This window comes from Haliotis rufescens, unplaced genomic scaffold (assembly GCF_023055435.1).
Source record: "Haliotis rufescens isolate VD_foot unplaced genomic scaffold, xgHalRufe1.0.p SCAF_1, whole genome shotgun sequence".
Lineage (NCBI taxonomy): Eukaryota > Metazoa > Mollusca > Gastropoda > Lepetellida > Haliotidae > Haliotis > Haliotis rufescens.
Window position 1 is genome coordinate 64,596,719 of NW_025963779.1, and position 12,661 is coordinate 64,609,379.

A 12,661-nucleotide genomic window follows, 5' to 3' on the forward strand; every position below is an offset into this window, starting at 1 on the left:
TTGGTCAATGGAAGGGCATAGCGGGGACATAACTCTTAATAGCCACTATTGGCTCTATGATCGAGCCCAGAAATTCCAGTCCAGTTCAGCAAGGGTGAAACTGGACTTAGTCAGTTAACTCCCTTACTTCGGAAGATAATCCGCTGCGAGTTCAACATGTTCAGTGAGAACAGTATCGCTGTCTGTGATGAGAGCATCACATCGCAATTTTCCTTCTGTCATGTTGCTAAGAATGGTGGAGTGAAAGCTATGTTAGGGATCATGTGTTGTGTTGCCACAGCTTTGAAGAGTATATTTCTGTTGTCACAGCATGTCAGCTCACAGGAGGAAAGTCCAACGTTCCCAATCTCAGCAGAAACTTGCACAGGCAAGGGGCACAGCTCTACATTGCAAATTGCAATGCCTTAGAACCATGTGCTAACAAATTAATATTTAGTCACTTAATGTTGCATCGACAATATCTTGGCCACATGAACATTATGTAGACATGTCAGATCATGATGAATACTACTGAACAGTATATGTTCATATCTGAACATGCTGAACAGAGAGACAGCATCAGCTACGATCTACATCGATCATGCTGGCATTCTCAGCAAAACCACACATTCTCCCCACCATCTCCTCTAGTCGGCAGTTATGACATGCAATCTACCACCCCCCAAACGTCAACAGGACACATCTGAAGAATTCAAGTACTTCTGACAATGGAGATTCTGAACCGTAAATCTTCTCCAACATCCCTCATGAAAATAAATGAAAACAAAGCCTGTGAATAGATTTAATGATGTCTGTAATTTAATAGTTCATGAAGCATGTTCATATCCTCTGTAAATCCAAGGCAGAGCCTTGGGTATATATTAAATCAAACAAAAACAGCATTGTTGATTGTTGACCATAATTTACAGGATGTCCCTATAGGATGTCCACGATTGGACTACCAATACATTTACTCCAAGTCTTGAGTAGCATCATAGGATGGAAGTATTATTTGTTAAGTAATGATTCATTAATATGTAAAACATTGAGAAAGTTGAGTAACCTGTAGATACACTGTATCCAAGGATGAGGTGAGGTGGACGTTGCATTAAAGATTTTTTCACTTATGTAGCTACGTACATGCATGCGTGTGTTGCACTGTGTGTCTGCTTGTACTTTTATAGTGCTGACCCACTGAGATAACAGGCCACAGTTAAACACGGATTCCCCACCCAGACATAGTATACAGACTCCGAGCTAATGGTAAAAGTATCAAGTCCTATTTTCTTCAATTCAGAGGTATTTTACCAATGTATTCACTGTATACAAAACCTAAATTTTGCATTATAGCATCAGTGAAGTACAAGTCTCTGGTAAGGCCTAGATAAACCCCTGCATATTTAGGTTTCAATTAACATTATGTTCTATCATCGTTGTGTCAAAGAAGAGAAGACATCTGCAGCACTAACATGACTGTAAGATGTGCCCTTGACTTTAATTACTTTGTCCTCCTGTTTTAGAACTTAATCACTGTCTAGACCATCCATAATCTGATCTGCTGTCTGCTGCTCATCAACTTGGGGGTCTTCTGTGGACTGTTCTGCCGACTTAGTGCTGCCTACAATCGGTTCATCTGGTTTTGATAATCCTTGCTTATCAGATTGTTCCTGATGTACATTTGTACCTGATGACTCACAAACTTGATGCAGATTATTTTCCAAACTGTCTTTATGAGAATCATTGGCTGACTCTTCTGTTGTAGCTTCGGGCAACTCAACTTTTGAATTTTCAGAACATAACTTCTTGCCTCCTATTTCCCAAGGGCAACTCGACTCTCCAGAAGGCCCATGGGTTGTTGTTTTGGCTTCATCAGCCTCATCTACCTCCATGTCCGTGGCGTGTTCCGAGAACCTGTTAACAGGCAGTGTGCCCTCGGTGTTGTCAACACTTTCCTTACAAGTTGTAGGACTGCTTATGATCGGGTCCTTGGAAGATGGTTGGCAAGTACTGTCTTGTGTCAGACTATCAACTTGTTCAGTATGTTTAGAAGAATGGTCTGTATCCGACCCCTCCTTTACGCTTGTGTGCTTGGATTCTTCTGTCTGTTCAGCCGGGGTTGACATAACAGCAGGGGAAACATCAGATCCCACAGACTCTTTATTTGTATCTGAAATGAAAGTTTGTGTTAATAAATACTCATCATGGGATTTGACATTCACCATCTTGTAATAGTGAGTGAGTGAGGTTTTACTCCCCTTTTAGCAATATTCCAGCAATATCACGGCGGGGGACACCAGAAATGGGCTTCACACATAGTACCCATGTCGGGAATCGAACCCGGGTCTTCGGCGTGACGAGCTAACGCTTTAACCACTAGGCTACCCGACCGCCCCCCATCTTGTAATAACACATACAAGGCAGCTGAAAAGCTGACGTTATAATATTTGATGTGATGTCACTTCTATGTGACATTTCATTTGACCCTATTCGCATTTCCAGTCACGAACTAACAGTATGATGGCAGTCAAAAGGAAGATGTTAATGTCCCTCATAAACATTTCACAAAAATATGAGTACACTGGCATCTCGACTTGACGGCGTTTAAGTAACTATCAGAATTAACTGATGGAATCCCAATTGGGATTATTATTCAGCGAGTAAACTGGTCCTCTGCCTGGGTTGCGCATGCTTGCTGGTGCTACACAACAGCCAACTAGCAAGCTGAGGCGAAGCATTATAGGGCAGTGAACAAGTTTAATCCAGCAAGGAGTTGTGTAAAAGGAGGTAATTACAAATCATTTTCGAAGAATACAATGCATCCTGCCAACTTTCGCACTTATCCGATGACAACGAAATCATATTTTCCCCACTTGCCAGGCAAGTCGGACATACTTATTGAACACCCCTGCCTATAGGGGTGTCCCAACTAGCACCACTGACCAGTTGTCTTCTGAGCTAGCCTGGCAGCCCTCTTCTCCATGGCCAGTCGTTTGTTTCTCTCCATCCTCTCCTTCTGTTCAGGCGTCATACCCTGCAAGGACAGGATCATCACGAGTGAACAGCATTATATTCCATCATGACCATGACGTGCAGTAATTCAGCTCTCAAGACCACCAGGTGACGTGAAATGGTGTTTGAAGTCATGTTAAACATTATTGCACGCACATAGCAATGTTGCATATGTATTGTGACAAAACTGATTTTGATACCCATCTTACGTTAGGTGTGCTATTGAGGGTGGTGCTGGGCGTGGTGACAGGTGCCCTGGCCTCTGCTGCAGGGGTGGTAGGTGTGGCTAGTAGGGAGGTGAGGGGGGCCTGCTGGGATTGCGACCTCTTCTCCTGTTCTTCTCGCATAATTTCATCGAATGCCTCCTCTGCATCAAAATCTTGTTGACCCTGGAAAAGGGGAGTGAGTGAATTTCTTCGAACAACTTTTTTATTGTTTGTCATGACGTTACAGGGCTATTATATTTCAGCCACATCGCACAGGGGCACAAAGAATGGCTACACATTGCTAATACATCAATTCTAGTTTGGAAAAACACATTCCCAATGTAGTACTTTATTTTTAAAAGAAGCTTACATGCCTGTAGCTTCCTTCATGACAAAGTTATTTAAGCACTTTAAGCTTAATGACACCAGTTCCAGTATGCATTGGTATGTCCAATGCATTACAACTTTGAAACAGAAATTCCTGTCTCTAGCAACCTTGACAAATATGAAAGCGCTTTTGATCTTCACCTTGACCTAGGCATATGACTGGTAGGGTAAGTTATCTTTTATCATAACTGGCTACAAATGGTTTGATTTTTCAAGACTTAAAATGAAATTCCCTGAAATTTGAGCAAAGTGTCATAGAAATGAGACCTCTACTGACCTTGAACTTATACAGATGTCATTCAAAACACCATCCTACACATGCCAGAGATCTTGTATACTAAACTTAGTCAAATTTCATAAACATTCAAGTTACAATTAGACTCGTTGAAGGGGACCGCTTAATCACCAGGATTATTATTCCTGTAGTTTCTACCCTCTACTCACCCGACGAACTGGTCTCTCTGCCTCGGTCTCTTCTTCCTCCTTATCATCTTCGTTGTTATCCTCAAAGTCCTCCTTCAGGATTGGTATGTCAAGGCGCATCTTCTTTATGCACGTCTAGCAAATACAAGAATAAGTACAAATAGATTGAAAGCTGCAATGTAACATGATGTAAAAAAAAAAGTTCATGTACTTGAACATCCGTTCTCCCTTATCCCAATCTATATTCCAATCTTCTCAGCAAAAAGCATGAAAGTACAAGCAACCAGGGTAACCAGTGAGGGAAATTAGGGATGAACTTGAGGTCTTTGAAGTTTGTAGCTAGAGGATTTTGAAAAGGCGTGGAAGTGAGTTTCCTTTTTGTAAATCAACAATTCCTAAATTCAACATGTTCAAGTGTGTTGTCATGAAAATGTTTTATAAGAGTGAGTGAGTGAGGGTGTCATGCTGCTTGTAGGATTATTCCATCAATATCACGGCAGGGGACACCAGAAAGGGGCTTCACACATTGTACCCATGTCGGGAATCGAACCCGGGCCTTCGCCGTGACGAGTGAACAGATTAACCACTAGACTACCCCCCAAGCCCTGTTTTGCAATAAGCCTTTAAAATTATATACTGTAGCAATAAGGAATCACTTGTTGACAAACTGTAAAAGTATGGGGGTGGTCATATTGTTTTGAGTGACAGCGTATATGTTGCATCAGCCATTTTGCTTGTACACCTCCCCCCCCCCCCCCCAAAAAAAATATAATTAAATAAATAAAAAAAATAAAAATATATACATCCCCAAGTTCACAGTTTAGTTAGAAAACGCCTACCTGCACCTCCTTCTTGGTACCCAGCTTTTCAACGCGCTCCAACACCTCGTCAAAGGGCATCATGGGAAACAGACGATGAGCCCAGTGTTCCAGGTACTTCATCATCACCCTCAGGTCTTCAGCCTGGAAATACACAATCGGTTTCTCACTACATCAGCATGACACAGAACAGAACAAAACACCTTATGATTGATGACCTAATATTCAAAATCAAGTACAAACATCTTTCTCCAAGGGTGAACAGACCGTGAAGTATTGTACGACCAAGGTAGACTTCTAAAGTATTTTATCCAAGGCATTATCATAATCTGTTAGGTAATTTGAGGCAAAATCCAAGTAATAAAAAATATATTACATGGATTTGCTGACATGGCAAATCAGGTATTTCATAAAATAATAACCCAAACACTTAGGTTATCAGCTTCACCTGACAGTGTTCCTTTACAATATACTCCAACTCAATACTGTTTTACTGACTGACAAAATATGTCCGATCAACATATGTATGCCAAAATTGAAATGTAACTTCTGTCCTTTGTGCATGTTGTGAGAACTGTTTACCACTGAGTGAGTGAGTATGGTTTTTCAGCTGCTTTAAGCAATATTCCAGCAGTATCACGGCAAGGGACACCAAAAATGGGCTTCACACGTTGTACCCATGTGAGGAATTGAACCAGGGTCTTTGTCTTGACGAGCTAACGCTTTAACCACTAGGCTACCCGACCGTCCCAGAGTATACCACTGACATCTTTAGTTACTAACATTATCCATAATAACCACGGTGCATATACAGTGATTCACCTAAACTTGCTCAGAGACAGGTATTTGGTCCCAAGTCTGCAACAAAAATCAGTTAAAATTTCCAATCTGAATTAAAACTTGATCCTCAGAATTTACATTAAAAACATCCAGCTTTGAAGAACAATATTTTCCCAATTTGCCTGCCAAGGGCACCAAGTCTTTATTCCTAGATAAACCACTGGTTTAATATAGAAGAATGGCCATTGGGCATAGAATGCTAACCTCATGACCTCGACCTTTGAACTTGACATCCTTGAAAACCCGAGGTAGAACAGGAATTCCTCTGTCTCCGCTCAGTCTGCCAGACAGAATACATTCATGCAAATAACATTCAACATGGTATTCATTACATCTTCAATATCGTTTGGTATACACTACGTCCCGCCACCACTTGTGAATATATACAGCTGTAAGGGAGTAAAAGTGACTCAGCACTTCAGTCCGGTAGTGAAATGACGCCATGTACGATTATCACAAGGTCAAACAAGCTCTACTCCAAGCAGGGGAGATCCCTACCTTTGCTCGATAGTGAAGCAATGTGCAGAGTTAATGGCTGCAAGGGCATTGCAAATGTTGCATGAGAAATACTGCCACCATATTAATAAGCACTCACAGGGGTTGAAATTTTAATCAAATGTTACTAGACCAAGGGCAAGTATGACCAACATTCTTACTCGCCTACTTTCAAATGTTCTGGCCAAAAATCAAGCTAATAAATTCAGCAAAATGTTACATCTACAAAACTAAGAATCAGACACACCTATTCTCCATGGATTTCTGAAATAAAAGAGTTAATCTGACCCATTTGTCTTATTTATTCACTCCTTAACTCATGTTCAAAACAGACACAGTGAGTCTTAGATCACATTTGCTGCTGCATGATACAGGCTCTGGTGCAGCCTCTGGTGCAGCCTCTTTTACTACAGGCAAGATATGTCTAAGACATAAGCTTGTCTCCACCACCGAAGAAACTTAAAATAGACCGCTGCGACATGATCTGACATGTATGATACTGGCAATGTAAATCGTTATTGTAGATATCCCTCTGGGTGCTAATGGGGTAAAGGGAGGCTACTCTATCCTTCACTAGCTGGAAGGTTGTGATTTGATGTGTGCTTATATCACATGGAAGCAAAAGACTGCAGCTTCACATACAGTGATCTCTCGCTATTGTGCCCTTCAATATAGTGCTAACTCAGTTATAGCGAGCAGTAACGCATGGCTCCCAAAATTTATGAACATTTTTAATAAACTCAAGTCTTACACTGACACGATGTCTTTTCCCCATCACAACAGGACATTTCCTGCTGATCACACAACACCGGGAATACCAATCAACAAATCCGAACTGAACAATTTAGTCCTATTATAACATTGTCTGGTTATAAAGACATGTTCGTTGTAAATCTGGACTTATGCTTATGCTCAAATATCGTAACATGACATGATTACATACTTGTGAAACTTGACCCAGTTAATTTTGTGTGCTCTACTAATCAACGCCGCAGGAATGTTTTCTTGGTCTGTCAGTGAGATGTCATTTCATCTGTGACACGTTTCCATCATCTTCCTGTGACTTAGCATTGCGTGACTTTATTTGCATGGATCTATCTAGGATTCTCGGAGCTCCTCCTAGGCAAACTAATCAATCTTTATGTTCAAAATTGGCACAGGGCAGGTCTAGATAAATCCATGCCAGACACAGAACAAGATACCAACCTTGTGGCATCTAGTTTAGGCTGTGGTCGCCTCACCACCTTCTTGCCTGCACCTCTCATCCCCTTCAACTTGGCCAGCACTTCAGCATTTTCTGTAGAAGAGAAATCCAGCATGGAAATATGTCATAATAAAAACATACTGTATTCCACGTAATAAGCGCCCAGGGCGCTCTCAAAATTAGAAATAGGGGGCTTTTATTAGAATAATATTTTGGTGGAAAAAACAGCGTTGAAAGATAAATTTTGTGGTTAATGCTGACAGCCTGAAATGTTTAAATATTGCCCATAATTCAGGATGCATAAAACACACGAGTGCGTATTATACGTGAATAAATAAATCTTTTGTACATTGATCAATTGGAAGGGGTGCTGATTATATTCAGAAATATCGCCGTGGGCGCTTATTAGCTGGGGCGCTTATTACGTCGATTACGGTATCAAAATTTATGGGAGAAAACAACCAGTCACTCTGGATTGTTACTAGTCTAAGACTAACGAACTAGTGTCTGTATATACCCTGATATATATACAAAAGACTTTCTTTGACATGACTAGTGTTCATACTTAAGCAGGGTTCTGGTTTTTGTTGCTGTAGTATTTGAATCTACAGAACCCCCAAATCTTTTACTGTTGACATAAGGGTTTGACAAAGAACTCTCGACGTTCATCTTAGTTTCAAAACCTGTGACCATGGTGACATATTGCAAAATATATTCTGTAAACACCCAGCATGAATGTTCAACAATACAACAGCAATCACTGCAATGGTGTAACTGACAGCAACACCAATGTTAATGACCATGTTGACTGATTTCTATCATCGTTAACATCCCACTCATATCTATGTGGCAAACTTCACCTGGGTCCTGACTAAGGGGCACATCATCGTCTTCTTCCCCCAGGGGCTGCAACTCCGCCGGGAGATCCGGCAGTACTGAGGGGAAGTCTCCCTCATTGTCATCTCCGTTTGCGAAGATCCCATCCATATCTAGCGGTACAGACTCCATCTTCAAACGCCTTCTCTGCTGCTGTGATTAAACATAACTACAAACTTTAACCCAGTTTTCTTGTAAAAATATTCTGATTGAAGGTAAAAAAAATTAATTAAATTCTGGAAAAGGTGATCAGCACTGTCAACCATGTTTGTCCAGATGGACTCAGCAATCTTGTACAGTATTACTCAGTATAATGAGTAAGTGAGTTGCACTTTAAACAGTACTTCTTTTATATGAGGTTCATGTGGGAGAAAAGCCGGAAGTGATGCTGGTCTACACCAGCTTTGTTAAATCAACAAGTACTGGCATGGTGCTGACAAACATTGAAACATAATCATGATTATTCCAACCCACATCTGTAGATTTCTGGCATGGTTTCAGATGGGTTGAATATTTTTTTACTGGCAAGCCAGGATAAGTTGAGTTGTGACAATTAACCCTGTATGACTATGTATGAAGTACACTGGCGCGTACCATCGTTATGAAAAGTGTAGTGGGTGGTCCATGACAAGTAGTACGATGGATATGTGCATGACCCATCTCGGCTAACAACAACTTCTAGTGGTGAGTTCAATAGCACATAATAGTATGTGATGATTTGAAAATTTGCATAGATAACAACCATTGAGACGTAGCTGTAACCACGAACTTGTATATATTGTCCGTGCTGTAACAAACCAAATATGGCTGCCGAAATTCTGTGTACCGCCTACTTGTCACAGTTCACAGATTGAGTCATCCAAAATATCCTAAACATCATTTTCAGATTTGACAATGATATAGAAAATGTTGCAACTTAAAAAAATAATGAAATTGACCGTAACTTTAAACACTGCTGTAAGGGTCGCAACTCTATACATTATTTGTGGCACCTAAGAAAAAACAATAATGTCCCATATATATTACAGATGTGCTTCAAAAAGTTCAATTGAATACCCCTGCACACATATATTCGACCTGCGTATGTGTTTATTATGGCTGAATGCTTTTTCTACATAATACATATCTTTCTGTTTCGGTGGTACAATATACAACAGATAGTTTAGGTAAACTGACGGAGAATTAGCCAATTACTAGTATTAGGCCTACTGTTCTAATATCAGCTTTAGATGTCTTAAATTGTTTGATAATTGAGTTAATACACAAGTTTATTAACGAGTGATAACTGTCATTTTCATTTTGTTAACATCGATAAAATAATTAGAGAGATATGTCTTCATGCCCAATGTTGAAATATTGTCGGTGAATGTGATTTTATTTATAAACACTGATAGTTAAACGAAACAGCTGATGACGATGTGTGAGAATGTTGGCCGAGGAAGCGATGAATGCATGATGAATGCCCTCAAATATATATTCAGCGGATCCATGAGCTAATTACAACTTGCCAATCGTGTAAACGTACCTCAATCTCCTATGCAACACAGGGTCTCTGTTATAATGTGAAGAACACCTAGATATCTTAGTTATCGAAGGGTAGCTGTTTCGCGGCAAATCCTTTGAACTTCGGAAGTGAGTATACGCATGCGCTGATTTTCATCGTCTGCAGTACTTCCGCTAGATACCTAAACTTACTGTGCCTCCCATAAAAATAAGTGTAGTGGAAATATTGCCATGAACCTGTTACCGTTAGGTTTTCACGGATTCAGTCTGAATTATTTGAAAACAAATGAGGAAAATCTTTTAATTACAATGGAAATTTTAGAAGCTGTAGATAGACACAGTTTGCATTACAAATGTACACCACGTTTCACAAGTCTAAAAGAAACTAATCATTTGTTCTTCGGCTTTCGGTGAAGATAAGAACGAAATATTTGTTTTGTTGCAGCAAGAATTGTTTCGAAAATTGATACTTCTCTTCAATATCTTAGAATATGACCTCCATAACGAATAGATTGAGTGAGTTTGGTTCAACGCTGATTAGAAAGTTATTTCAGTTATTCAGGTATTTCACGGCGCGTCAGCTTGATATGAGAGGAAAGCCTGAAGTGCTGCCGGTCTTAGACGCTTACCACCATTGAGAAACCCACGAGCACGGGTATGGTGCTGACAAACCTAAAAAACACAATCAGGATTCGTTTTTTCCGGCATGCATATGTGGGACGAAACCTAGTCTTGTTATACGAGCACATATATTTCTAGGTGAGATACACTTACAAAATGTGTGTTACTATGCAATGAAATCTTTCTTAATGTGTTATTTCTTTGAAAACGTCAAAAGTATTCAAGCTTAAAACGTCCACGATATCCAACTGAGATATTACAGTCGTGTGTGTGTGTGTGTGTGTGTGTGTGTGTATGTGTGTTTTAAGTTCTTCATTCCAAACAGACCTTTTTTACACGTTGATGTTATTAGTTTGGCGTGGCGAAAACATGAATACATTTAGCTCACATTAGATTTTGATTTTCACGGAAATCATGAAATTCAGTGAGGGGCGATAACAAGATTGTTTGTTGGATAAACTTGTATTTATTGTTTTATTCCGTGTTACATTTTGTGAATTCACATAACAGGTACTCAGCACGCGCGCAGTTGTGATGGTATCAGGTATTGAGACGGAGTATAGATAATGGACAATCTGTATTAATGTTAGCCATTGTCAAAACCATTACATAAATATATCCTGTGAAATAGACGGTTTAATAAACTTACTTTATTTCTTGAATAAACTTGACTTGAATAGACGGTTTAATAGGACGATTATGTCATATAGTTGTCGTAAGGTGCTAGTCACCTTTATCCGTGAAGATCCGGGTTAGAATAGGTCTTCAGCAAGTCATGCCTGTCGTAAGAGGCGACTAATGGTATCTTTTTCTAATCACGCCACCTGAAGATATTTACATTTGTTCTTTGGACGGCGCTACTCGCGAAAATATAAACTGTCAGGTCACACCAGATAAACATGTTTCTGCATATGCTCGTGACGGTTTCCACCTGTGGGACAGGTTATGCTCACCTGGTGTCATCACTATTTGATAGTGATTTATACACACATATCCATAATACAGTCGAAATCGTACAGTGAACTCTGCTTTTAGCATATATTCTTGGAAAAATGGAAAAGGTGTTATCAAACAATCAATTCTGTCTTCATTTCACCTTTCTATTAAAAACGAGTGTTCCCTGAATGTGAAAATGATGAACCATGCAATTATGACACCTTAATGCCATTGACATTAGTCCTCACCAGATGGCTATGGCCTCATGAAAGACACTTTTGACACTTTGACAAACTCCTCATGGACAAGTAATTATGGGATTATGATAACAATTTTGCATAACGATGAATAATAACCACGGCGGCTGTATGCGTGGTGCTGTTTTTGGTATGAAGCCACGAGAACGGCTCTAATCCATAAAACCGCTAACGAAAGGTGTAAATGAGGGATGTTTGTTCTACATGCATCATAATCTGCAGGGTAATATTCTCAGGTTGTCCTCCCCCTTCACGACCGCCTCCGTGGCCTAGTGGTAGAGCCCGGAGAGCGAAAGGTCCGGGTTTCGATCCCCGGCTGCGTCATGCCGAAAGACGTTACAAGATGGTACTTGTTGTAACCAAGTCTGGCGCTCGGCATTAAGGGGCTAAACTAAGGACTGGCCGTCTCAGAGTCAGTATACTGTGTCCAGAGTGGGGTATTCATGTTAAACTGCGGCATGGTATCTCAGTATAAATCGGCATCAGTGCAGACTAGTACAAGCAGTCACATACACACAGGCATGCACATCGCCATATATGTACAATAATCTTGGACGCGACGTTAAACCCCATTTCACCTCACCTCACCCGGGGGCACGGGTGGCCCAGTCGTCTAAGGCGCCGCGATTCGCTGTGCAGAGTTGCGTCCCTTGGGCACGCCAGAAACCTATGATTGTGGGTTCGAATCCCGGTTCGCCCTGGTTATGTTTCTAGGTTTGTGGGTTTCACCGAAGTGGTAAACGTCTGAGACCTGCATCACTTCGGGCTTTCCTCCCACACCAAGCCCACGCGCCGTGATATAACTGGAATACTGTTAAAAGCGGCGTTAAACCCAACTCACCCACTCACCTCACCTCCCTGTTTACAACTTGGATCTATATAGCAACATGCCAAGCATGTTGGATGGCGTTACCCAACACCGTTGTACGAAACATCAACATCATCGACAATATAGCCTGACTTGTGACAGAAGAAGTTGGGCAGTGATTGGCAGGTGATGAATGGTATTCCAGGTGCACAGGCGTTCAATCCAGCGGGGAGTACCTGAGTCCAGTTGTACAGGTAGCGTTATCGACCGTCTGTCTCACCTGACAGGTTAATAGATGA

The 12,661-nt window shown here is 40.8% G+C and overlaps 1 protein-coding gene across 2 annotated transcripts; it reads right to left on the reverse strand.

The window, feature by feature from the left end:
• Positions 1–776: 776 nt before the first annotated feature.
• On the reverse strand, positions 777–9,880 carry LOC124142388 (TIMELESS-interacting protein-like). Of its 2 annotated transcripts, none has more exons than XM_046510828.2 (9): positions 9,763–9,880; positions 8,222–8,390; positions 7,364–7,454; positions 5,867–5,942; positions 4,844–4,966; positions 4,026–4,139; positions 3,198–3,377; positions 2,920–3,010; positions 777–2,146 (listed from the first exon to the last, which is right to left on the reverse strand). In XM_046510828.2, the coding sequence occupies exons 2-9, from the start codon at positions 8,367–8,369 to the stop codon at positions 1,503–1,505; spliced, it is 1,467 nt and encodes a 488-aa protein (XP_046366784.2). In that variant the 5' UTR covers positions 8,370–8,390; positions 9,763–9,880; the 3' UTR covers positions 777–1,502. The 2 variants fall into 2 exon arrangements, with proteins under 2 accessions (XP_046366784.2, XP_046366785.2); XM_046510829.2 differs by having other exon boundaries at positions 8,222–8,387; positions 9,763–9,877.
• Positions 9,881–12,661: the final 2,781 nt, after the last annotated feature.

Bases quoted from the DNA above. Each gene is read 5' to 3' on its own strand.
- LOC124142388 (XM_046510828.2), bottom strand. From the start codon at position 8,369: ATGGAGTCTGTACCGCTAGATATGGATGGGATCTTCGCAAACGGAGAT. The intron at 4,140-4,843 runs GTAGGCGTTTTC...TGTATTTGCTAG, and splicing joins GTACCAAGAAGGAGGTGCAG to ACGTGCATAAAGAAGATGCG. The intron at 3,011-3,197 runs GTAAGATGGGTA...CTGTCCTTGCAG, and splicing joins CCCTCAATAGCACACCTAAC to GGTATGACGCCTGAACAGAA.